We start from the raw sequence: 26,218 nt of genomic DNA on the forward strand, positions 1-26,218 counted from the left end.
CAGACATTATTAACTAGGGCCTAGGCTTTTTTCTATCGTGGTCCGTCCTCTGCAAAATATCGGAATCGGTCAGAATCGGTGTCGGCAGATATGATCCTGCAAATATCGGTCATAATTTCATAATCGTGCACCCCTAATACAAATATTTTTAAACTAGCAGATGCACAAGCTCACAATGTGTCGCAATGCAACGAATTGTGAGGTTGTAGATCGGCTATTTTCAAATGATCGAAATGTATAGGCTGAAGTGGTTACTGTATGTTTTGTAATAATAATCCAAATCTACAAAGTAACTAGTAACTAAAGTTGTCATAATTTAAGTGGGAGTCAAAGTACAATATTTGTCTCCGAGATGTAGTGGAGTAGAAGTATTGTTAATTGGAATTACTCAAGTAAAGTACGAATACCTCAACATTGTAATTGAGTACAGTACTTGTACTTAAATGTAAATGTCCATCCTCGGGAGGGTTCTGAAAGGCCTCTACAGTGTGATTACGGCCATTCAACGCAAGTGCAATGGTAAAAAAAAAGAAAAAAAGAAAACGAATAAGAACAGTCTCTTGCGCTTGCGTTCATCTACCGAGCAAAAGCCAAACCACGGTAAATTCCCTTAAAAAAAAAAAAAAGGCCTGCAACCAGTCTGGTCTAAAAACAAACAAATTGCCTTCCTCAATTAGATGATGCAGAGTGACACAGGACACATCAATGAGGTGTGGGCTCAAGACACAAACACACATGGCATACTGATACAAACACGCGTACAGCATGAGCACAAATGTGTGTGTGTGTGTGTACAACACACACACACACACACACACACACACACACACACACACACACACACACACACACACACACACACACACACACACACACACACACACACACACACACACACACACACACACACACACACACACACACACACACACACACACACACACACACACACACACACACACACACCTCCCGTCTTACCTGTGGGGATGTGGTTGAGCGCCGATGTCTTCAGCACCTCCAGGCAGGGCTGCTCCTTGGCCAGGAGACCCTCTGTGGGAGAGAGCGAACACTCCGCTTCAAATATGGTCCGCAACATCAAGACAGACCGTCACGCAACTCAGTACACCAACCACAGAATAGAAGGGGGAAAAAAAGGACCAAAATAAAAAATAAAAATATAAAGTGTCCAATAAGTGTCAGGTCATCTGCAAGTCTCCTGCCATCATCAACAACGGAGCTAAAAGGCAATCCACGGCTGCTGCCAGGACACACTGTGCCCCGGCTCAACTGCAGAGGTCCTGGGGCTGCGCGGCGCTCGCAGGTGGGGCCCCGGGATGAGGCTTGGCGTCTGCCAAAACGGCCAAAACAAACGAGGAGGGGAGCGGCCTTTAATCGGCATGTAGTTCCCTCGTCTTCGCCTATACGAGTTCAGCGCGCGCGCGAGCGAGAGCGAAAGAGAGAGAGAGAGAGAGAGAGATAGAGAGAGAGAGAGAGGCGAGGGGGGATGTACTGATAGCGACTGTGCTGCTCAGCACAGCAAATGTGGCTGGCAGGAACGGGGAGGGAGCGAAGGAGAAGGAGGGAGGGAGAGAGAGAGAGAGAGAGAGAGAGCGGTGGAGGGGAGGGGGAGGGATGGGGAGGTGGAGACGAAGAGGAGGAGGGGGGGTGAGATAAAAATAGCTCACCCTTTTGTGTATAGCAGCACATGCAGAGCACGCACACACACACACACACACACACACACACACACACAGGCAGGCAGGCACAGCACAGACTCAAAGACACAGCGCGGTTGCCATGCTTGTCTCTCTCTCTCTCTCGTGTGTGCATCATGCAGTGTGTGCATGCACGTGTGTGACTGCGGCCGTGTGTGCGTGTGCTTGCGTGCGGGCGTGCACGCAAGTGTGTAGGCTGTAATTATAGTGCCGACATGAAAAGGCTTTTGTAGTTGCCGAGTCCAGGGAAGACATGGCTATAAAAAGCAGCGCGACAGAGGGGGGGGGTGGGGGGAGGAGGAATAGGGGCGAAGACAGAGGTAAGAAGGAGGGAAGACAGGAGTGGAGAAACACGAGGGGCAAAGAGAAGCGCTGAAAAGATGGAGAGAATAGAAGCAAAACAGCGGGAGGGAAGGGAGAAGTGGAGAGCACGGTGGTGGTGGTGGTGGGGGGGGGGGGGGTGAGTGAATTGATATGCACAGCAATAGGCGCATGAAAACTGTGACTACTGACACGCGCACGCACGCAAACACACAGTCACACAAACAAAAGACAGAAATAGCTACATGTACTGTATGCTGAATGGTAAGCAGACTGCATATGATATAGGCTACACAGCTCCGGGACATCGCAGTCGCTCTCAGTGTGTCGTTACGCCTGATTTACACATGGATGCGCCCGCCAAAAATAGCCGATCTGCGCGACACGTTGTGAGCTTGCAGATCGGCTATTTTCGGTGCTCGACACGGCGGCACAGCAGAGCATAAACTCAGGCCTTATTCCTCTCCGAGGGAGATGAAAACCTACCCATGATGTAAAATCCCTTTGGTGGAATAAAAAGGACCGAAAGAAAAAAACAGGCTAGCGTCTCGCTGTGCCGTTTCCATTTCGGGAACTCTCCGCGGACCAGACTAGGGATGCGAGCGTGCACATGCGTGTGCGACTGTGCACGTGCGTGTGCGACTGTGTACGCGCAGCAAGGGGGCACACACACACTTAATCAGCCAAAACACACTGGAGGATGGATGCGTTGGGTGCACTCATCATCACCAAGGTGTGCCAAGTGTTTGTGTGCATACGTGCACGTGTGTGTGTCTATCTGTGTCACACCAAGTGGTGTGAAAAGGCCTCTCCTCGGCCGCTGTGAGAATTAGGTGTGAGGAGCATCGGAGCGTCTGGTCAGACACAACTACTCCATCCAAATATGTGTTTTATGATGTTTTTATATGCCATATATATATATCATCGTTGTCTGGTGGCAACCTTGTATGTTCAAAACAGTCGATGAACACTTTTCATAAATCCAGACGGACGTAAACACTTTCAACCAGATCTACAAGCTCAGAGTGTGCCGCATCATGACGTGCAGATCTACAAGCTCAGAACGTGTCGCATCATCACGGCGCGTGGGCTTGTAGATTGGATATTTTAATGCTTTTGTGCAACAATTTTGAGGTATTTGTACTTTACTTGAGTATTTCCAATTTCCAATAGTTTTACTTCTACTCCACTACACCTCAGAGGTATAAATTGTACTTTTACTCCATACAGTACAGTATATTTGAAAACTTTAATTACTAGTTACTTTGATTATTATTACAAAACATACATTCCGGCCATTTGAAAAAAAAGGCCAATCTACAAGCTCACTTGTTGTGAGCTTGTAGATCTGTTATTTTCTATTTGTATACATTTGAAAACTTTAAATGGGACATTCTGCACAGTGAATACTTTCTACTTTTGGTACTTAAGTACATTCCGGACGTTCGTTCACCACAGGTGGTTGAATCACAACGATGCCTAGTGGACGGCTCATGGATCGCTGCTTCTCCAAACAAACACCACGATCCGTGTTAGCCGATATCTCCGGCTAGCACATTCAAATGACTCCTTCCGTCCTTACACGCCGCTAAGGTTTTGCAATGAAAATGAGGTATGCTTGTACGTGCGTGCATGCGTACGTGTGCGTGTGTGTGCGTGTGCGTGTGCGTGTGCGTGTGCGTGTGTGCGTGTGCGTGTGTGTGTGTGTGTGCTTGCGTGTGTGTGTGTGTGTGTGTGTGTTTGATGACGACACCTGCAACCCCTTGAGTAATTCAACACCGGGTTTGCACAAATGACAGCAATAAGCTTAACGTGTCCAGCGTTAAGTGTGGGTTATAGGGTGATGGCTGGCTTTGTCTGTGGTTAGTCGAACATGGCATCTAGGCTTTCACTATGAACCACACACCGGGTCACCTGACACCAGCACGGAGGGAGTGCAGGTGTGTGCACACGCACACGCACATGCACACGCACACGCACACACACACACACAGAAATATCATGAACGAGACAGACAGGGGGAAAGCGGAACCGTTGGCGATCGACATGAGGGGTCGTGTAAAGAAATGAAACGCATGCATAACAGATGCACATTTAGCTGAGGAGAAGTGCCCTTCTACTAGTGGTGCTCACCCCCAGGGCAAGTGGATCCCCAAGTCGTTGGCAAAACACTCAAAATGTTAGAATTAAAAGTCATAAAAAAAAGCCATAATGTAAACCGCTTGGAATCCGTGACATTAGCTCCTCGAATGATCCCAGCCGGAACACAATCAATCCATCGATCGATCACTAAAACAAACACGCTCTGAAAATGCACACGGCGGCCCACCCATCTGACCAGCACTATTCTGAGATTTTAAACCCCCCCCCCCCCCGCCCCCCCCTATCCACAAGAGGTTGAGCACCACCGCCCCATACCTTGGCAACAGAGTCCATCAATCTTGTATGTAGCCTAGTTACCCCCCCCCCCCCCCCGCCCCCTCCTCCTCCATCTTCCTCCCAGGGTCCCACTGGGAAGGCATCGGGAGACAGAGAAGCTATAAATAGCCTCAGCTAGCCTCGGGCTAAGAGCCATGTCGACTCGAGCTAATGCAGCTAGCGCGCTCGTTACGAGCATGCATGTTATGATCTGCACAGTAAATGGAGGGCACGGCCAATCCAAATGGTGGAGACAAAAATAAAAAAAGCTGCATTGTTGTCAGCTCCTATTGTGGCGTGTGTGCCTTAATTAAAAAACTAAATGAAAGAGAGAAACAGGTGGACTTGAATAATTGTTGGTCGGCGGCGCGGCCGTCGTATGCGCCGTTGACGGAGAGGGTTTGTCGTTATCTCGGAGGGACAGAGATGTTTGTCTGCGGTGCCGAGGACGCCAATGATTCACACAAACATTAACAAGTGTAAAGCTATGTATGTATGTATGTATGTATGTATTTGGTTAAAATGGGTGGGGTTTAAAAAAAGGCAAAAGCTTGCTCTGGTGCACTGGCCTAAAAGTGGGTCCTTAAAAACTGCTAAAACGTCTGAAATGTATGTATGTAGGTATGTATGTATGTATGTATGTGTGTAGTATTTAAAAGGGGTGGCTTTTTAGTAAAAAGCCCAGCCCACAAAACCTTCATATATTTAAAACAAATCCAAAATAAGGTTACCAGTGAAGGGCAAAATGCCTATTCACTGGGGACTATGCAAGGCAGAGGCGTCCACCCCCCTGAGTCCAAGTTAAGCTAGGCCGCATACCTAATGTATGTATGTATGTATGTATGTATGTATGTATGTATGTATGTATGTTTGTTGAGTCGAAACTCAGAGATGGAGCAAGAGTCTTCTATATGACACCTCAGACCTCAGTGCACCAGCAAGATGGCTGCTCGTTTGCCTGAGCTGAAACACCTGTGTGTGTGTGTGTGTGTGTGTGTGTGTGTGTGTATGTATGTATATCAATATAGATCTCTATTTATACATCTACTCTATCTAGTATCTATGTACCTTCCATCCGTCCAACAGAAGTGCTCTGAACGTAATAAGAAGCGACTATCCTTACTACTGTATACGTCTGTGTTCCTTTGCATGTTACATTATATACTGTTAGTGTACACGTGCATGTACACATTACGCACGCACGGGAACAGAAACATAGGAAGGATATTCCCTGCTCATTACATTCAGAGCACTTCCGTTCCTGGCTTTTCGAGCAGGGTGACTCTGGTGGACAAGGTGAGTGGGACAAGAAGCACCGACGCGATTAATCAAACATGCGCGCCGCCTCGCTTTGAAGAGCCACTTCCTGTTGAAATGAGACATTCTGCACAATGAGTACTTTCTTTTTTCAGTACTTTAACTACATTTTGATACCAATACTTTTGTACTTTTACTGAAGTACATTTTTATAACGCGCTAATGTGATAGTATGCGTGAAGCCAACCCTGCAGAAGTAGACGGGTGCTACAACACCAGACTGTTGCATACAGTACTTAACATCAGCACGAGTACACATTACTAACAAGAATCTGTATGATGGAATGCCATGGGTGAGACAGAAAATAGCAGCTAGGAGAATGAGACTATAGCAGGACACTGCCAAAGACACCAAGGGCTTCCAGCCAGCATGTTAGCGCTGTGGGAACGAACACACGGGCACCGGTCGCGAGGACGTCCCACATTATAACATTACATATGTGGATGTGCTGAAGAAAGACGCAGGAGCGCAAAGCACCAACACGCTGGGATGACTGGATGCGACGATGCAGAGGGCTCGTCTGAGGACAACCTAGAGAGAGAGTGGCTCCACGTTGTGGAGCAAATGCAGTCATTTCATTATCAAATCACAAGCGATGGCACACATAGGCACCGGAGGGGGCGTCAAAAGGGTCAGCATGTCCACTATTGGGAGATGACTGGTCTAATTAGTATTATTATTTTCCGACACGGCGCTGGTTAACCCCATTTTGTTGTGCAATTGCCGTTGTTTTGGCTTCACAGCACTTGCCTCTGCAACGACCATTCTGCAGTGCAGTTGGTTGCTCTCTCAAGGTGCCAGACAAGCTATAATACACAACAATGATCGTTCCTTGTTGGTATGCTGCTGGCTGTATGCTAAATGATTTGTTGTGACATGCTTGCTGACCACTGTCACAATTATCCCATTCTCAACAAATGACTATAGAAAACCCTGTCATGGAAAATGATACAATGTCACAGAATTATATCAATCAACTAAAGATGCTCCGATCAATCAGCCACCGATCGGTAATCGGCGGCTCAGCCTCCAAATGACTCGATCGCGATTGGCAAATTAACCCTATCTGTGATCGGCAATTTACCCTATCTGAAGAAGCCGATCTTTCATACCATTTAAGTGGTATAAAAGTATAGCGGTATCGGTAGATCATGAGAAAAACTATCTGTGATCGGTCCCAAAAAAACCTGATTCGGAGCATCCCTATACAATCAACTATCAACAAGTGACGGAAGAAAAGAGAGAGAGAACTTTGACTATGTGGGTTCTCGGTACTGATTTAGAACCACGATGAACGTGACACACTCTAGGTAGGGCTACGCCATGTCTACGCTAGTTCACGCAGGATGCTCGCATCCCCACGCAGCTGTTCAACCATTACTCAGGGCTTGGACAAACACAGCGAACATAACATGATTGCAAAGTATACAGAAGAAGTCTAGAACAAAACACTTGATTATCTACAACATACAATATAAAAAATGGATTGTCAACATGCTTCCAATAATAATAATAATAAATACAAACATAGAAGAGACACAATTTAAGTGATCTGATTAATCAGAACATACTTAAATAAATACAGAGAAGACAGTTGCAGAGCAGTAGAGTATGTGTCGTATAGTGTAGTAATATTTGAAAAACATGTGTCCGATGAAGGACGCGCATGCAGCCACGGGCCCAGGGCCGACACTCTGGAAGTGAACGGCCGACCGGCGCCATGTCAGAAGGCACAGCGAGAGGACCTGAGAGCAGCCAGGCTGTAAAGCGTAATTGGCGCTGACGGCTAGCTGGCAGAACATAGTGTATTCCGTTTCTTGGGGTACAAAAGATGCAGGGTTGGGGTGGGGGGATTGCGTTAGCCAGAGCCCCAGAGGGACAAAAGACATGGCCCAATTCTCTTTCATTAGGGTCATTTTCCCGTGGGCAGTCTTCTGTGACAGGGGTCGGGGGGGGGGGGGGGCTGCTACTCGTCTACAGCCAACTTGTGTAGGACTCTGCAAGGAAGGAGAGAAGTGACAGCTCGCCTGACCCCCCCCCCCCCCCCCCCCCCCCCCCCGACTGGCCGCACTGCGGAGACCATCTGAGTTTGCCAAGGATTTCGGGGGAGAGTGTCTCATTGAGGGGGGGCTGAAATTCAAAACACTGCAGGGCGGTCCGACTCGAACCGAGTGGACTTGGACAATAAATAAATGTGTCTCATAAAAAAGTACATTTTTTAAAGGATACAGTATAGGATTTACTTCCAATAAAAGCATAAGAGCCCGAAAGGTCAATATTCAACTTGTGCATTTGTGTGTGCAAAACGCAGCCAGCCTTGCCACAATTGAGAGGGAGGTGTGGGGTGTTTTTGTGGGGTTTCGTGAGGTATGGTGGGTTGGTATGGGAGGGGGGTTGGTGACTTAGGTCAGTGATTCCCAAAATGGGGTAAAAATCTTCTTGGCATGTATTTTCCCTGGCATGTATTTTCAAATGGGGGTCCGCGGGCAAAATAATTTCAATATGGGGGTCCTTGGCATGAAAGGGTTTGGGAACCACTGAGGTAGAGGGTCCCTGGGGGGTTGTTGTGAGGCAGAACAGTCGAGGCTCCACAGCACCAGACTCAATATAATAAGAACAACAAAACACTTCACACACAACCACCGCCATTATAAAAGGGGAGAATCAACACGAGAGGGCCAAAAATAATAACCGTTTGTTCACACTGCATGCACGTGCGCATATCTTGTGTGTGTGTCTAAAAATAGACCCACGGATAAGCCGGGCCCTCTTTATTACAGCGAGAGAGCTTTTAACCCCTTCACCTCTGGATTAAGGTTGTGTGATGTGTGTGCTTTAGGAGCGGTGCAGTAAAAAAAGGAGGTCGCCGTTTGTTTTTCAAAAAAAAAGAAAAGAAAAGAAAGAAAAACTTGCAGCACAATGTCCTTATTGCATTGTCTTTATTGTGACAGAAGGCGGGGAAATCTGAGACGGCGCATGGGGGACACCGTCGGGTTTCGATCGTGAGTCAATGGAATATAACCACCCTAAGGAATACTATCTGTACCAAGTAGACCGCTACCATTTCAATAGTCTTGAGAAAAAAATGCGGCTACTTTTCCCAAAGTGACTGCAAAAAAAATGCCATTTGTTTCAAAACAAGCTTTATACGAATTCCGGACAGAGTATTTCTATATATTGCAGTGAGTGATACTTTTACTTAAGTAAAGCATTTGAGTATAGGCTACTTTTTCCTCCACGGAGTACAACACAGGAAGGGTCCACTTTCTCCTCTGGGAATGATCAGGTTTTCATACTTCTATGTATTGCCGTAGTTTTAAATATCCAATAGCGTTTTATCTCATGTTATTAGCACTTTGACAATGAGAAATCAATGCACTCTTTGTATGGTAGCAATAATTACAAGCTGTCTACAGTGTAGTGGGTAATATACAGTATAGCGTTCATTCTAAAGTAAAAATCACACCCGTGTGAAGTGAGGGTCGTGCTCTCATCATACATCATCTCATTCCAGCCGATCACAATTTGCGTTCTTGTCTTCCATGTTTGTGTTTATGCACTTTTGTCTTCAATGTTTGTGCTTACACACTTTTGTCTTCAATGTTTGTGCTTATACACACTTTTATCTTCAATGTTTGTGTTTACACAAACACTCAAAGCTGGACATATAGGAGCTGGGCTGGGGTTGGCTCATAGTAAACCAGAAATTGATCAACAAATTATTCAGAGGAAGTTTCCACCCAGAGCCACTGGAAGTCTGGAATGCATAAAATAGAGAGGAATATGTGAAAGTAGGACATTGTGTGGAGAATTCAGTCTCACTACTAAATCCTAGCCCTGGGCCTAGACTTCGACTTAGGTTAAATATAGTGCTGTATTCCAGCAATATTTAACCACATAACAGCATTTTTGGTCCTGTAGCCTGGATAATTATCTGTAAAATTGGTTGTATGTTGAGTTATTGATGGTTTTTGGGTAATTCTGGCCCTAATTCAAGTCCACTTTATTTCATCTGTAAAGCAGCCTAAAACAAAGGGGCACATCAAAATAGTACACAGTTCAAGGTGGTGGCCTGCATTCAGAATGGTTGTTGACAGCAACAGTGAACGCATCCAAGAGGTCCTGGAACCGAATGGAGCCCTAAGGGTCCACTTGGTTCCATTTGTATAAACTCCCAACGATTAAATTAGCACTCTGGATTGTACAGTGTACGAGCTAATGCACCCCTCCCACACACACACACATACACACGACACCCCCCCCCCATCTCACATTTCTTACATTAGTAAAACCTGTAATATTAGACGGGCTGTGTATGTGTGTGTGTGTGTGTGTGTGTGTGTGTGTGTGTGTGTGTGTGTGTGTGTGTGTGTGTGTGTGTGTGTGTGCGTGTGTGATAAAGATTCCTCCAGCTCCCCTTTCTGTGTTTATGTCGGCAATAGTGTCTTACCATCCCTGTCAGAACTCCCCACAGACTATGTAAACAAAGTTGAGAGACACACATACACACACACTTTTGTATGAATTCTGCATGCACACAGACACACAACCGCACGCACGCACGCACTTGAATTACTTGGGACAAGTTGCGAGGATGGCCTAAAAATGTTTAGTACGCCATTTAAAAATAGCCGACATAACTATATTCGTAACTATTTTATCGGTGTGCCACATCGCCGGCACCACACAGCTAAGTATAAAATAGGGAAAGCTGAAACCCTAACCTCTAAATGCCAACTTGAATCTTTTGTTAATAGTGGGCCCAACTAAAAATGTTGTTTTAACCAGCACAAACAAACCATGTTCTCTCGTGAGGACTGGGACAATTGTCCTCATCCTATCCATTTCTCACAACATGCTATAGTTGTGGGAACATTTGTCCATTGAAAGTATGGTTAACACTTAACAGGCACGTGCACTCGAGCGAGCGTGCACACACACACACACACACACACACACACACACACTAGGGATGCCACAAAGTGACCATTTGCCCAATAGAATAATCTACAGTTCTGGCGATTAATCGGACCCCCCACCCCCCAATATCAATATCAGATAAAACTTTTAAGATTTTATATTATGCACATGCCATGGTCACATAACCATTATATGTTGAGTGCATGCTTTGATGGTTACAGTTTTATAATCAGTTTTGATGAGTAAACCTTTGTGGAGATCTTCTCAGTGCCATTCAGGATGGAAAATGAAATCCATTTGGATTTGGGGAGAAGTAGTTTCATAAGGGGCTGGTATGTATTACTTGATATAAAGAGAACATGTTCAGTTCACTAGTCTACACTCTACTCTACACCTGCCTTCATTTCATCTGATTATCTGTCTGGCAGGCACTTAACAAGCGATCGTTAACTGTGTCTGTTAGAGAGAGGGGCAGAGAAGAGTGGCTTTGCTCAACTTGATTTATACTTATATTCTCCACTCTGATGAAGGTACATGTTCGATATATCATGCAGCCTTACTTATTAGCCGATTTTCGGGGACAGCAACACATAATCGGAAAATCGATTAATCGGTGGCATCCCTAACACACACACACACACACACACACACACACACACACAGAGATCCTGCATCTTTGTTATGTACAGTAGGTACATCTCAAACCCCAAATAACCCTCACCGCGGGGGAGAAAGGACGCATACATCGAGTCTCCTTCTGCTGGTACACAGCCAGCTCTCCTCCCCCAAGACTCCTGCAGTGCCTCCTTGTGGCAACAGAGAGTAAAGGGTACTCCCAGTCCCCGGCACTCTCTGGCCAAGCTTTGGGGGGCGACCTCTGAGCAGCAGAGGGCCCCACAGCCATGGCGCGCATGCAGGCCCACCGATGTGTGGAGACACACACCCTGGCGCCGCTCAAACACGGCCCCAGCTATATGGGTAAGTAGCATGAGCAGACACCTAGGTGGTGGTTGGCGCAGAATCTGACAATCTATCATTTCCGGGGGACTCGCTGGACAGTTTCGTATTCGTCAGAAGCGCTAAAACGGTAACGCGACGTCGCAGGGATTATTTTATTGAGCTCCAAAAACATGGATGTTCTGTATGATCACCTCAACCTGAGCTCCAATTCCGAGATAAACGCTGCTAAAGATCGTCGCTAAGATTACTGTGGATGGAAGCAATATATTGAATGACGTGACGTCACAACGCGGAAGCAAAGCGTTGCCCGGCGATGACGGAGACGCCAAGAATCGGTAAACAAATGAGCATCATAACATTCTAGGTGATCTGTGACTATTTAAAAAAGTCAAATGTCGCCTTTAGCAGAGAATGAGCTAGGAGGACATTCTGAACAAAAGGAAACGTGGGGGGTGGCGTGGGGCTGATGCTTAGCCCTCAGGCACGTAAGGCTTTCCGTAAGGTCAACCATTACACGAGAGCATCATTATTGCAGATTTCAATGAGAGCCCGGTAACAACCATCATGGGCCCACCAACCTATTCACTCAATAGGGAGTCCTGTCGCAAGTTGATGATGTCAAATGCCCATGGTCCAGGTGGGTCTAACCTACAACATTGGTGGGATGCATAATCACGCCACATTGGGCATATGACATCATCAACCTGTGACAGGAGTTTTCCCTATTGATTGAAAGTCAGACTATTTCTAAGATAAAGAATGTATCTATTTAAGGTGCTTTTTTTTTGTTATAGAGTATAATGTTTTAAGGCATAGAAGTCATAAAGCCAGGGATCCTTTTAAACATGAGCTACTGGCCGTGAACGTCCTGTTCTGAAAAATAACTAGCAAGACCTTCCAGAACTAGTGCTACCGGTAGGCAGCTTGACTACATAATGGTAACGTGCAGGTGGAGGAACTCTCTGTCTGCTTTCAACTCGGTGGGCTCTGATCTTCAAGTGGTTTTCATGAGGGCATTGCGGAGCCTGAAAGTCCCCAAGCCAAGCCCGTAGGACCAGACAGTGACCTCCTGGGCACACACTTAGATCGTAAATGGAGCTGTGGAGGAAACACCCGCAGTCCTTACAGGTCTCAATATTGTTGATGGTGTCTTTACAACCAGGGAGTTCGCCAGGGTGAAATCCACACTGAAGCCAGGGGAAAAGTGCTGGGCCAGATGGCATTGCCCCAGAGATCGTTAAGAATTGCAATCTAGATGACATCACGCTGGAGATCTGCAACCATGCAGGCTCTCATGGAAAACAACAAGCCGGATATATGGTCTCTCGCTTACCTCATCCCAGTGCCAAAATCTGGTGATCTCTCAAAACCAGACACAGAGGCATCAGTCTATGGTGTCTCTCTGACATCATCCCATTGCCAAAATCTGGTGATCTCTCAAAACCAGACACAGCGGCATCAGCTGACATGTATCGTTACAAAGATGTACAATCACATTTTGCTGAACAGGATATGGTGCGCCATTGACCCCCACTTGAGGGAGAACCAAGATGGCAGTTGAGAGGGTATAGAATCACCCTAGCCCACATCTTGGCCTTAAGGAGGATCTCTGAGGAGGTGAGGAGGAACAACCTGCCAGTTGTGCTGCGTTTCATTGACTGCAAAAAAATCCATTTGACTCAATACACAAATGATGATGAACGATGAACAGTGAGGAGCTTGACATGCTGGTGGGGGTGTTGCAAGGGAACCCCCTCACCCTCTACCTTTTCATGATAGTCCTGGTCTATTAAAACGCATTCTATCCCAAAGTAGAGATTTCTCGTAGATTGGTACTTTACCCATCTGTGTCAATGACGAGATTCTCGTCTATGAATTCAGAAAGGTCTCAGAAAGGAAAAGACAAGCTCAGTGCGCTTGTTGTTAGAGTGTCCGCTCCCTAAAACTGAGAGGTCGGGGTTCAATCCCCAGACGGGTCATACCAAAGGCTGTAAAGAAAATGGGACCCAATGACTCCTTACTTGGGGTTTAGATCAACTATACAAATGATTCCAGAGCGTGGCATGGCTGCGGCTCAACGCTCCAAGAAATGGGTCAAATGCGGAGAACAAATATCACATAAAGCAATGCATGTGACAAATACTCAGACTTTAACCCTGTATTTTTTTATGTTCCAGGCCCCTGCCACGATCCTGCCCTCTCGATGTGAAGTGTAGGGTGTGTGTATGTGTGTGTGTGTGTGTGTGTGTGTGTGTGTGTGTGTGTGTGTGTGTGTCTAGGAGGGATATGCAAAGAGTCAAAGTTCAATTACCATGTGTTAAATTAACAATACAGTGATCTCTGTCAAAGCTTCAAAAGACAAACACCAGACACTATACCGATTGCTGACAGGCCATATTATTTCCATAGTGTGATCAAATCCATAAATCTGTATACATCTGCATCAGCGCTGAAGCTGCATAGAGCCCAGGCTCTGAGAAGATCACATCTAGTCTTGGTAAGAGAGAGACACACAGAGAGAGAGAGAGAGAGAGAGAGAGAGAGTAAACGCCTAACCCTGTTCGTTTGACCCATTAATTGATGTTATTTTCCTTTCCGCGTGCGCACACACACACACACACACACACACACAATTCCAATGCACATGCTGACACAGTGTGCTTGTGTGCATCTTCTTAATTAATATCTGAATAATGTCATTCATTAAATCTATGCTTCTGAGTTCTGACAACAGAAGCCAAGGGAGCTTGAGAAGCACCACTACCATTCACAAATAATCACCTATAGTACATTCACTCACTCTGGGCGTGAGTGGGGGTGTCTGACTCCGAGTGTGAGAGTGTGTGCGCATTGATGACTCATGCACAGAGCTCAGCTCTGGCAACGGCGGTAAACACTGTAGAATTTCCTGGAAGCCCCTTGCCCTTCTGACTAAGAGTGCCATCACCTTCCCTTTCAAAACACTCTGATCCCAGAGAAGCTGGCATTTTTATTATCATCATTACTACTACAGTGGTCTTATTTATAGTTAATGTGATCCGCGTATACGTTTAAAAAAACATACTGTACCAGCTGGCTATAAAGAATTATGCCTAAAGCATGGGTGCACACGGTGCTAAATGAAGCTCAATCTAAAGAAGGAAGGCGAACACACAGGCATCGGTGTGATTGTTCCATTTCACAGCTGGGCTTGAAGGGATGCGATTTAGAGGAAGATCAATATATTGGTTTGCTGATCGATATATTTTACTATATCTGTATCTGCAATTATGCAGCTGATGTGAACCACTTTTACCACTTTCAACCTGGTGTCCCTCCTGATTTTTAGGCATGTCATTTATAGGTGAAAAGAATCCCCAATTCTATTTGCTTATAGATTGCCTACTTTTGAACAACTTTAAACAAATCTAAGTTTTTCAAATACGGTAGATCAGAATAGAACACCAAAAGACTGGCATCGGTTCAACTCCAATGTGACCGTTTTGTGTCAGAGCCGTGAATCGGTGAAAATGGATTTTCGGACAATGCCACACCTATTCTATTCTTATGCATTCTTTCCTTTTCTGTTGCTCATCACATGACTGGCCACGAGAGTGACAGACGCACACTCGTACGCACGCACGCACGCACAAAACAATGTATAAAGGAGCCGCCGACCACCATCTCCTTTTTATCTCCACAAGGGCTGTCACTATAGGAACTGATAAGCATGCCTGGTGAGTGACCACAACCACAGCGAGGCCCCAAAGCATCGTGGGAATCAACAACGCTCACTTGATGACAGACACAGAGTGCAGAAGTTTGCTAATAGTTCTTATGATAATCCTTTTCAAGTCTGGTGCGCGTTTGCTAGTTGGTGTGGTGTGTGACTGTGTGTGTGTGTGTGTGTGTGTGTGTGTGTGTGTGTGTGTGTGTGTGTGTGTGTGTGTGTGTGTGTGTGTGTGTGTGTGTGTGTCACTTAATAGCTGTGCATAACAGATAAAGCTTTGGCAGGGTACAGAATGACATTACGGTCTAGTTGACATTGGCAAAGACGCCCGCCCCCCTCCCCCAACACAAAAAACACATTTAAGAAACTGGCCTTGACACAGTGGGCACACTTAGGTCAAATCAACGCTTGATCACACAACAAAATGTGGCCAGTGCAGCTACATAATCACTCCTGTGCAAACAATCCATGCCTGTTTGACAGTTGTCTCAGGTCTGTACATTCATGAGTAGGGCTGCAACTATTGGTTATTTTTTCAGTGATTATTCTATTGATTACTTTTGCCATTTACTGAATAATTGAGAAGCATGCTTTTATATTGTTTTTGATTACTTTCTATCAACGAATCGACACAAAAAATAGCAATGTGTAACATCAATCAACAATCTGTTTTGTGTTCTATACATGTATATACATATTTTTCCTACAATATGCCAAAAATAGGGATCTCAGGCAGTGATGTAAATTTTCAATGGGTCCTGGGACCCAGGGGTGGTCTTGTAGATGGGACCCAGGTGTGGTCTTTTAGATGGTTCCCATCTAAAAGACCATATCACTGCTCAGGTTAAAAGTGTTTTTCATAAAATGAAAATAATTCAATGCCCCCATATTATTCTATTCAGATTATATTAAAACAATTATGTTTTATAATAACATAACATAATCAATGTGTTTGATTAACTGATATTATTTTTACCCACACAAATCTGAAGCCAGAACACACAAAATATATATACAGTAGGCCGGCCTACTGTATACATATTTTTTGAATGGCCGCCGGCCTATATACATCTAAATAAATAAATAAATACAACAAAATCCTGCAGGAATAAAGACAATGACTTAAGCACAGAATCATAAACGTACACGCTGCTAAGCTCATCACGGATTATAAAGATGGGTTCAAAATATACAGTAATGCAAGTACTGACATACACAAGGCCAGCCAGCATGCGGGTCTACTAGTATACACGCACAGTCGCACACATATCCACCGAAGGCTTTATTTAGAGTCAATGATCTGATGGGCCATACGCCGCCGCCGGCTAGCACCGACAATAACAAGCCCTTTTGAGAAGTCAAGAGTATATCTTTCAGATGGGGGTCCATGGTCAAATACATATTAACTTGAGGGTCCTTCATCAGGGTGTCCTGAGACACAGTTCACCGTCAAAACTCTCTCTCCTTTTTGATGCCAGTAGTATAATCTCAAAAAGACTATGGTGCGCCTTTTCTTACTCTTCATTAAAGGCCACTCATTACCCTATACAGTACCACAGGGGATGCTAGTTCACTGTAGGCAGGGAGGAGATAAGAAAAAACTAACAAGACAAATATTGACACCGGCTGATACAGTACGTTTATCGCCTTCTCACTATCAGGTAAGCGAACAGAAACGTAATTTGAAACTTCTGTCCTGACGTTTAAAAAATTCTAATTGACCAGTAAATGGAAAGCACTTTGGGTCAACTTCTGTTGTTTTTAATTGTGCTATATAAATTAAAAAAGGTGATGACTTGACTTGACAGTAAATAATAGAAGTAAAAGAATAGAATTAGGTTTTACCAGAGGCACATTATTTGGTTCCCCTTTTGTACAGCGCGGGCCGAATGTGATCAGGCATTAGAACAGGCAGCCTAATGACAACTGTTGAGCTGGCCTAATCCGGGGTAGATCTAACAACGTAATGCGCTCGGCCCTACTTTGGCAAAGAGTATTGGCTTGGCTCAACGGCGCTCATATCCTAACTAGATGTGTCTAGCCTTTGTATGCTTTCCATTGTGAGGCTATGGAGTGGACGGTCGCGTTAACTCCTGTCATATGTTTCACAGTACACAATTGTGATAGTGCAAAAGGTGGTTGCAGGGTGGCCTAGCGGTACATTGCGAAACCATCTGTAACCAAATGACCACAGGTTCAATCCGCGCGAATGGCTAGAACACTCTTTGCCGGCCGCTGTGAAAGTGTCGCAAGACATCAAGCCCCTATAGCTATTCACTCAGTTTAAAGTTACTGACTGTGGATTTGAGCAACAAATAAAATGTGTGCCACAAACCCGCCTGAAATAACATTTGGTTATCCTTGTTGGTCCATTCAGATGTATGCGTTTCATGTCTGAAACCGGAGCTCATGCTCGTGCCCCCCCCCCCCCTCCTTCCCCAGCGGTTCCCTCTGCGATGGTATTTATAGTGCACACATTCCCAGGTGTACAAAGTAAACATGGCTGACAGCGTCATACGCCGCGCAGGCCAGGACAGGAAGCTAGCCCTCCTCGCCTGCCGCCCGCTGTGGCCGGCCCATTTCAAATTACACCAACCGCTTCTCACAAGCGTGAAATTCATGTTCATTACCCTTTTCCCCAAGTTTTGTGGTGGCAAAGTTATAGTAAGCTTTGGCGAGTCAAAATATTAGTGACTGAAATGTTTTTTTCCCCCTAGTAACAAGGATATACATACACATCAAAATAATACATATACAACTGTATTATATAGCAGTGAAACTAGACAAATAGCCAACACAGCATGACAATGGAATAGGGTTGGGAGATATTAATATCACAATATTTTTGACCAAATACCTCAACATAAATTACCAGCTAAGCACACAAGATGTTGCAATGTGATGCGTTCTGAGCTTGTAGTTCAGCTATTTTTTTAAATAAAGGGTTAAGTGGTTAAACCCAGGAAAACGTATGCCATATCACGGAACTATGTAAATCTTCTTTTAATAAATACATTAAAATGTTGCCGTTTAGATCATGTCAAAGGTCATGTCTCACTTAGACACAGGATCTGACATGAATTTTGACCTGATGGACAAGATTCAATGTTTCCCCTGAACAAGCAGACGGGCTCTATTAGCTCAATGGTAAAGAGGAGCTTTAACGATCCAATATTCCAGGCGATATCTAGTCTCATATCAGGATATGGAGATAATATCTACATTTTGCCCAGCCAGTAAAATGGACTGAACAATTTTACACTTCACAACACATGTCTCAGTCAATGAGACATTTTCCCCCATAGTGTTGGCCACCCCCCGTAAAGCATAACTACCCCGCCCCCCCATAGTTAAATTCACATTATAACGACGGGAAACAAACACTGTGAAAATAAGACAGCGTACAGTATGTACGTACAGTAGCAAAGACACAGAGCAGGGAGACCCAGTCCAGTCAATATCCTTACCTGGATGGCTGTGTGAGCTCATTGTTGACAGACGGGTCCTGTGGGAGTCTGCAGCAGACAGCTAGGCTGCACAACAGGAGCGGGCCGGGCTTGATGCGTTCGCAGGACAGCTGTGTGTGGGTGTCTGTGTGTCTGTGTCAATTTTACCGAGCACTGCTCAAGACACTGGTATCCCCCGGCTGTGTGGAAATGTGTGGATCTCTGTATGTGTGTGTGTGCGTGTGTTTAATTATGGAGATATGTGTGTGTGTTTGTGGATCGATAATACACAACGGACGGACACACACACACACACACACACACACACACACACACAGGGTCCTTGAGCCTTTCAGAGTAGAGGGCCCTCTACCCAAGACGGCCAAAAGGTTGGCAACAGGAAAATGATGTGCGATGGTAGCCAATCCCCATGAGCCTTTGATTTGAGTAATCCAATCAGTGTGCCAACTCGTTGTCTAGCAACAATAGCAACCTATCAGGAAGAAGAGTAGAAAGATTGTGTTACTATCATGTCGTTTTGTATTTCTATGAGTAAAAAGGACGTTTCAAGTTATTAAGTAATAATGACAAATAAAACCCATATCCTAAATACATTTGAAACATTATGCTCTCAAGTGTAAGCCAGAACCGAGAGAAGTCGACCTAAATTCATACATGATACATCAATAATAAAAATGGTTTTGTTTACTTAGGCATTGGGTCAGATATGGATTGTGGTTAGGCAGTGTAATGATTAAGGTTAAAAATAGATAGGGGTTGTGCTTTTACATTACATTAGAGATTAGGTTATGTTTAGAGTCGGTCAGCGTAAGATGGTTAGCCAATGAAATTGAGCAAACTGGGGATATTGGATAGCAGTTCAGCTCACCCAGATGGACTGCTTGCCAGACCTTATGAGATCCATGACGACTTTGGATTCTACCGGGCGTGGTATAGTATAGTAGCGCTGCATTCTGGCTGCGACGCGGCAGCCACACCCACGGATTATAGCTAGATAAAATCTCACGACTGAAAATGTTTGTATGTCCAAAATGTGCTATTTGTGAAACAGTGTGAAAGGAGCCGCCCACCAGACTAACACGGATTCCTAAACAATTAACACAATTATGTAGAAATGGTATGTTTTAGGTACATAGTTCCTGCTGTTCTACATACTGCCAACCAAGTGAAGAAATCACAGACTGAGGCTTTAACCTTTGCTTTTATTTGAAATATCCTATAGACTATTAAGATTTTATGGAAGATGCTTCTGAAAATATTGCTAGTTAGTTTGACCTCTTCAAATGCTCTAATCTTAAAATAATAACCAAAAGTAGCTTATCTACAGGCTCTCAATGCATCACAGACACATTAAGAGCTTGTAGAAACTTAAAAGGCTATTTCTTGCTTCCATGATAGAAGACATGCTGGCTTCTCTATGGCAGTGGTTCCCAAAGTGGGGTCTGGGGACCCCCAGGGGGTCCTTGAGGGAGTTCCAAGGGATCCCCAGCTAAATGATAGTTTGGAACCAAATGGACCCTTATGGGTCTGTAACTCTGAGAGTGTACAAATGTTCCAGAGATGTACACTCTCAGAGTTAAATTAACATAGATTTTACAATATAAATTGGGGGTCCCAGAGATAGAAATGTCATTAAATGGGGGTCCGTAGCCAAATGCATGTCAAACTGGGGGTCCTTGGTCCTTGACATTACAAAGGTTGAGAATCACTGCTAGAGCCATACAAATTTTCTCTTATGAGGGTCCCTGGCATATCTTTTCAAATGGGGGTCTGTGGGCTAATTTGTGTCAATTTGGGGGTCCTTGACATGAAAAAGTTTGCGAATCCAAATGACTGAAATCAGTCCTGGCGACTGAGAACTTTAATCCATGCACAGCACACCTGATCACGGCCCACCCTAGAGACGATTAGCTTGTGATTCAACCAGACCCGTCTCAGACGCGTCCCATAAGCGGCACATTTGACGAGCGCGCGTGGCGTGCTCCACTAAAAATATACCGGCCTGCCGTGCCTGGTCTATTTTCTTCCACGTGCCACTCGCGGGAAAGCAGCCAAATAAGACAGAAAGAAATTTCATGACATCATCCAACGGTCATTAATAATATCCAAACTTAAAAAAAAACCTCAGGGCCCACCCAGATTTTTCCAGGCCCAGGTCATTAGACGCGCTCTGTATCCGCCACCGCTTAGAAATCACTTTTTAATGTTGTTTTGGTAAGTGCTCTGTAAATAAGGTTTTTTATTAGTATTAATCCCATGCCGGGTTCCTATTAGATGAAATAAACATAACAGCAAGTACGTAGGATCACCAAGCAGATTATTATTATTTATTTATTTTTAGTTTTTTAATAATAATCTAATTCGTATAATATATCTTGTAAATTATATGTACTCGTAAACAGACTCAAAGTTCACAGCCTTTGATGTCTGTCTTTTGTTTTGGAGAGTAAGGTGTGACAGTGCTTTTCTTTGTCCCCCCCAAATGACCCTCTCGGAGGGGGGGGGTGTGGTGTCATAGCTAATACACAGCAATCATCGTTCTTTGTTTGTATGCTGGCTGTAGTAGGTGTGAAAACTGCAGGGGACAGGGACTCGGGCTGCTTAACGATTTGCTGTGACATGCTGACCAGGGATCAGATGATTACTGCAGCGCAATATATGGGGGAACAAAGTTTCTGACTGTTTCTCAGTCAGTTAAAGTGAAAGAGAGAGCATGCACTCAACCGTACCTGACTGCGTGATTGGATTACTTTAAAAAAAAAACATACGATTTAATTGTCATTCCATTACGCGGGTGCCTATTCTTTTTTCTTTTATGTCGGCTCCACTGAACTCGGATCTCAGAATCAATTTCAGGGGTCCATTATGGTTTGGGACTTTGGGTCTATCATTTTGAACTCGTGAAGTATACTATAACCAATTAACTATATCATTTATAATCTATATTTAATAATGTTAATATGTTAAGTTTGAGAGCCTTTGCCGGGGAGCAGTCATATAACTCCTTCAAAAACACCAGCGCTTCTCATGTCACATACAATCACTGTGTGGTGGGACACAACCATTCACTAGCCTGCACCACCACCACAGAATGAAAAGGGGGTGAGACAGCCTGCCTGGGGGCGGGGGCATGATGGGGCTATTTGTGCATCTGTGCACGTGTGCGTGTGTGTGTGTGGGGGGGGGGGGCCCGGGGGGGTCTTAAGACAGAGGGCCAGATAGTACAGTGCAGCCGCAGGACCAATCGCCAAAAGTCGGTCAACTGCGCGCACACAAACACACACACACACACACACTGACTGGCGCTTTGTGATGGTGGAAAAAGGGGTTTGTGTGCGTCACTGAGAGTGGTTCATACCCCGGGGGGTCTCACTCCATGCGATGTTATTCCCTCGGGGCATCTAGTCTGTCTGGGGGCGGTGATTCATGTGTGTGTTATGTGTGTGTTGTCCATGATAGACTGTGCGTGTGTGTGTGTGTGTGTGTGTGTGTGTGTGTGTCCCCTACTCCCATTGTCCTGGAAAGATGCTGCCTGAGTCAGGGTGACAGATTTGGAGAGACAGGCCTATAACCTCAAGGTTCATGTGTGACGCATGCATATATATATATATATATATATATATATATATATATATAGTGTATTATACACTATTATATATAGTAACTATGTATTATAATGGCTCGCTGATTACGATTAAATGAATAATTATGTGCCCAAACACATCTCAATAGAATGACATATATTTTTATTAAGATGTACCGTAATAACGTTTTTATCTCTTCTGTATGTTGAACTGCACTTGTCTTGGTGTATGAAATGTGCTACATAAATAAAGTGTGATTGCTTGACTATTTTTTGGTTATTTAAGCAACTTAAGCAACAGCAGCAGAAAAAACACACATTATGTTATGTGTTGCTTCTTGGATGATGGTGGTGGTCAAGGCTTCAACAACCGCCAGTCCAGCACGCCTCCATTCACAAAAAAAGAAAGAAAGATTGACGCATGCAGAGAACTACCGCCGCCCATCCCGATTCCAGAACCATTCACAGTACACACACACACACACACACACACACACACACACACACACACAGTCAACAAGCACTCTTACAGGCCTATACAGTATTATAAGCTACTTCGCTTTCATATTTTCCCTTCCTCTCTCCGACCGACCATAGATCATATCATAAGCTAAGATGATCTTTAAAAAGGTATATAGGTTGCTGAAATGCAAGGCATGCCTCCTGGAGTAGCAGGTAGCCTACTACAGTAGGTACAGTAGGTAGGTATTATGCCCGATCGTGGTCTAAAAATAGCCCTTGAACAATAATCGGCGTTTGTTGGGAAAGAGAGAGCGAGACAGTGCAATACCGCTCGCTCTATATGTATCCCACTCCCGATAAGCTCCCGACTGAGAGTGAAAAACATTGTATATCCTATTATCGGGGCTGTTGTTATTATTTAATTGCGAAATATTAATATTCCCGTGCAACAGACAGTCATGGACATTTATTTATTTATTTTATAAACCGTTTTGTGCAAGCGTTGCAAAAAAAAACAACAACCCACACACACAGCACAAGTGGAAACTTCAGCAGAGGGCAGGCAGGCAGACTACTACTATACTGGCAGACATTGTTTTGATGGAGCCATGATAGTAGTATCGCATGCATCATCCTCCCCGTTTTGCTTTAATAAATAAACGTTTCATTTTCGTCGGTACGGAGGTGTCGCACCCCGCCCGCCCGCCCGCCCGCCGAGGGGGGGGGGATAGCCGATGTGCAAGCTCACAACGCGTCGCTGGCGCGACGCGTTGTGAACTTGCAGATCTGCAATTTTTTCTCGAAATCAGGGCTTTTTAAAAATCAACATCAAAGAGACGTACGGTGCGGACGCCCCTTTGCCATGGCTTCTTCCAACGTGTTTTTGTTGATGTTGTTGTTGCTGCTATTGTTTTGTTTAATAATGTAAATGAATAAACCCGCGCTCACCTTTAGTATGCCCAGCGGCCGGCCGTCCGATGCGACATACACCCACAATGTGCTGCTGCTGCTTCCATTGGGGAGGATTTATTTTGCGGGGCGAGGAGTGGAGGGGGGGAAAATCATCTTCTGACAGATTCCGCCATACTGGATTTTTTTTTGTTCCGACGACGTCACGTGTGGCCATGCCCCTGCATTTATCCAGAGGCGGGGTTTGCTTTACTAGAATAATACAGACATGTATGCTTTCACTTTATATATTTCTGTATGTCTGTATGTAAAGAATAAAATATGTAAATCTTCTTCTTCTTCTTAATAATAATGATAAGTATTACATAATTACTATTGGTCACACTTTGTTCAAGCATATACAAATTCATATACACTAAATGAACGCATGAACATGAATGATATACATTTAGACAGTCAATATAAATCATGAGCTCATCATTACTACCAGGTTAATTAATGGTTAAGTCACTATGGTTTAATCACATTATAGTGTAATGTGTATTATACACTTCCACTTCTATGCCCTATAGGGCAGTGGTTCCCAAAGTGGGGTCCGGGGACCCCCAGGGGTACCTGAGGGAGTTCCAGGGGGGACCCATCTATTTTGTTCATGTTCATAAAGTGCTAAAGTGTTTAAAGCAGTGGTTCCCAAACTTTTTCATGTCAAGGACCCCCAAATTGACACTACTTAGCCCGTGGACCCCCATTTGAAAAGATATGCCAGGGACCCCCATAAGAGAAGACGTACACATTTAGACGTCTACATTTAGACGTCTACATTTAGACGTACACATTTAGCGTCTACATTTAGACGTCTACATTTAGACGTCTACATTTAGACGTATACATTTATTTGTTATCCGTGTTGCGAGGATGAGGGGGTACCTGGAAAAATATCTACCCCAAAAGGGGTACCTGGTCCAAAAAGGTTTGGGAACCCCTGCTATAGGGGGTTGGTCTCTGGTGGTCTTTTGACCATTGCTACTAGGCCTACTCCTACCCGCCTGAGCATGGGATCCTGTGGAACTGTGAATAATGTCCAAGTTCCAACTAATGATATATTACACCTAAGTTCACCATTAGTTCATGCATGATGACCAGGAATTAATGGTGAGTTCATGATACATTCACAATGGATGAGTTCATCATCAATTAAGCGTTAATTATACGTGTATGGATTTGCATGCTCAAGTAGCCTAAAGTGACCGCAATAATGATTAAAGTAATTACTCATGTTCTGATTATCATAACTATATAGACAATTATAAAGATTTAGCCTAAACGTTGCTTTGGGTTGTTAGGCCAAATGTCACATTGGATGACATTTGGCCATAATGCTTCTTTGCACGACACTGTCTACAAAAAGAATGTGTATTTGATTAGATTTGTATATTTTCATAGGAAATTAAATGGATAAATAAACACTGATGATCTTACAGAGCAGCCATGAGCCATTCCCGGGCCAACCTGCGGGTTGGGGCCCACTAGTGGACCGTGAGGATATTGCAAGTGGGGCCCCAAAACAAAACACCAAAATTCTATTGATAATATAAATATATTATTAATGATATATTGAAATATATATATCACACCCGTGTGAAGTGAGGGGCCAATCAGAATTTGCAACTTTCGTCTTCAATGTTTGTGTTTTTTGTGTCTCAAAGCTGACAATTCATTGTCATTGGTATTCAATATTTGTGTTAGGACAATGTTTGTGTTTACACAAACCCTCAAAGATGGACATAGGAGGGGCTAGCACCCCTCAAAAAGGAATGTAAAAAAATGAAAAATGAAAAATGAAATGAACATTGTATTGCGATGCTGATAGCAACTTAAAGTAGAAATTAAAATAAACATTCTCTCATAGCATAAGTGGTCAAATAGGTTCAGGTTAATTTATTTAATTGTTTGTCCCCGAAGGGCGATTTGGTGTACAGCAATTAAGAGTTGTCCGTACAAATGGACTTGGCTTTCTTAAGCACCTGTTTTTGAAATACTTGATCCAGGCTACTGAAATTGACTCCATCTATCTTTGATGCTGTTCTTACAATCCTACTGAGGTGGATTTTGTCCTTTAAAGTTCAGGTTTCCATACCAACAAATGATGGAGAAGGAGATAACTGACTCAATGAAAGCACTGTAGAACAGTTTCATTAAAGATTTATCAACCTGAAATTTGGCAAGCGTCCTCAAACAATTAAAAGAGGCGTTGTTGACGTTTCTTACACAGCATTTTGACAGTTCACATCAAATTTCAGCTTGCTGTCAAATGTAGTGCCTAAATATTTGTAATTATTGAAAGTAATTGAAAGTCTTAGTGCTTTTTCTGGTTTTATCCTCGTAGCAGATTTTGTATTGACTGTATTGATTTTCAATCAATCAATCAATCATCAA

General features: G+C 44.2%; 1 protein-coding gene across 3 annotated transcripts in view; it reads right to left on the reverse strand.

Annotated features, from left to right (window-relative positions):
• The window catches only part of LOC308311640 (histone deacetylase 4-like), a gene marked incomplete at its 5' end in the record, with an annotated part of 96,262 nt that extends 72,353 nt beyond the window's left edge, over positions 1–23,909 (reverse strand). Inside the window, 3 exons of one of the 3 annotated variants that reach the window (XM_080758410.1) lie at positions 979–1,050; positions 18,829–19,300; positions 23,822–23,909. In XM_080758410.1, coding sequence (XP_080614536.1) covers positions 979–1,050; positions 18,829–18,850 — 94 coding nt within the window. Of the gene's footprint in view, positions 1–978; positions 1,097–18,828; positions 19,301–23,821 lie in introns of those variants that run through there. The other 2 variants (XM_080758411.1, XM_080758409.1) reach the window with 2 other exon arrangements.
• Between the last annotated feature and the right edge of the window lie 2,309 nt (positions 23,910–26,218).

The sequence above is a fragment of the Protomyctophum bolini genome, assembly GCF_963924005.1.
Source record: "Protomyctophum bolini genome assembly, chromosome: 24".
NCBI lineage: Eukaryota > Metazoa > Chordata > Actinopteri > Myctophiformes > Myctophidae > Protomyctophum > Protomyctophum bolini.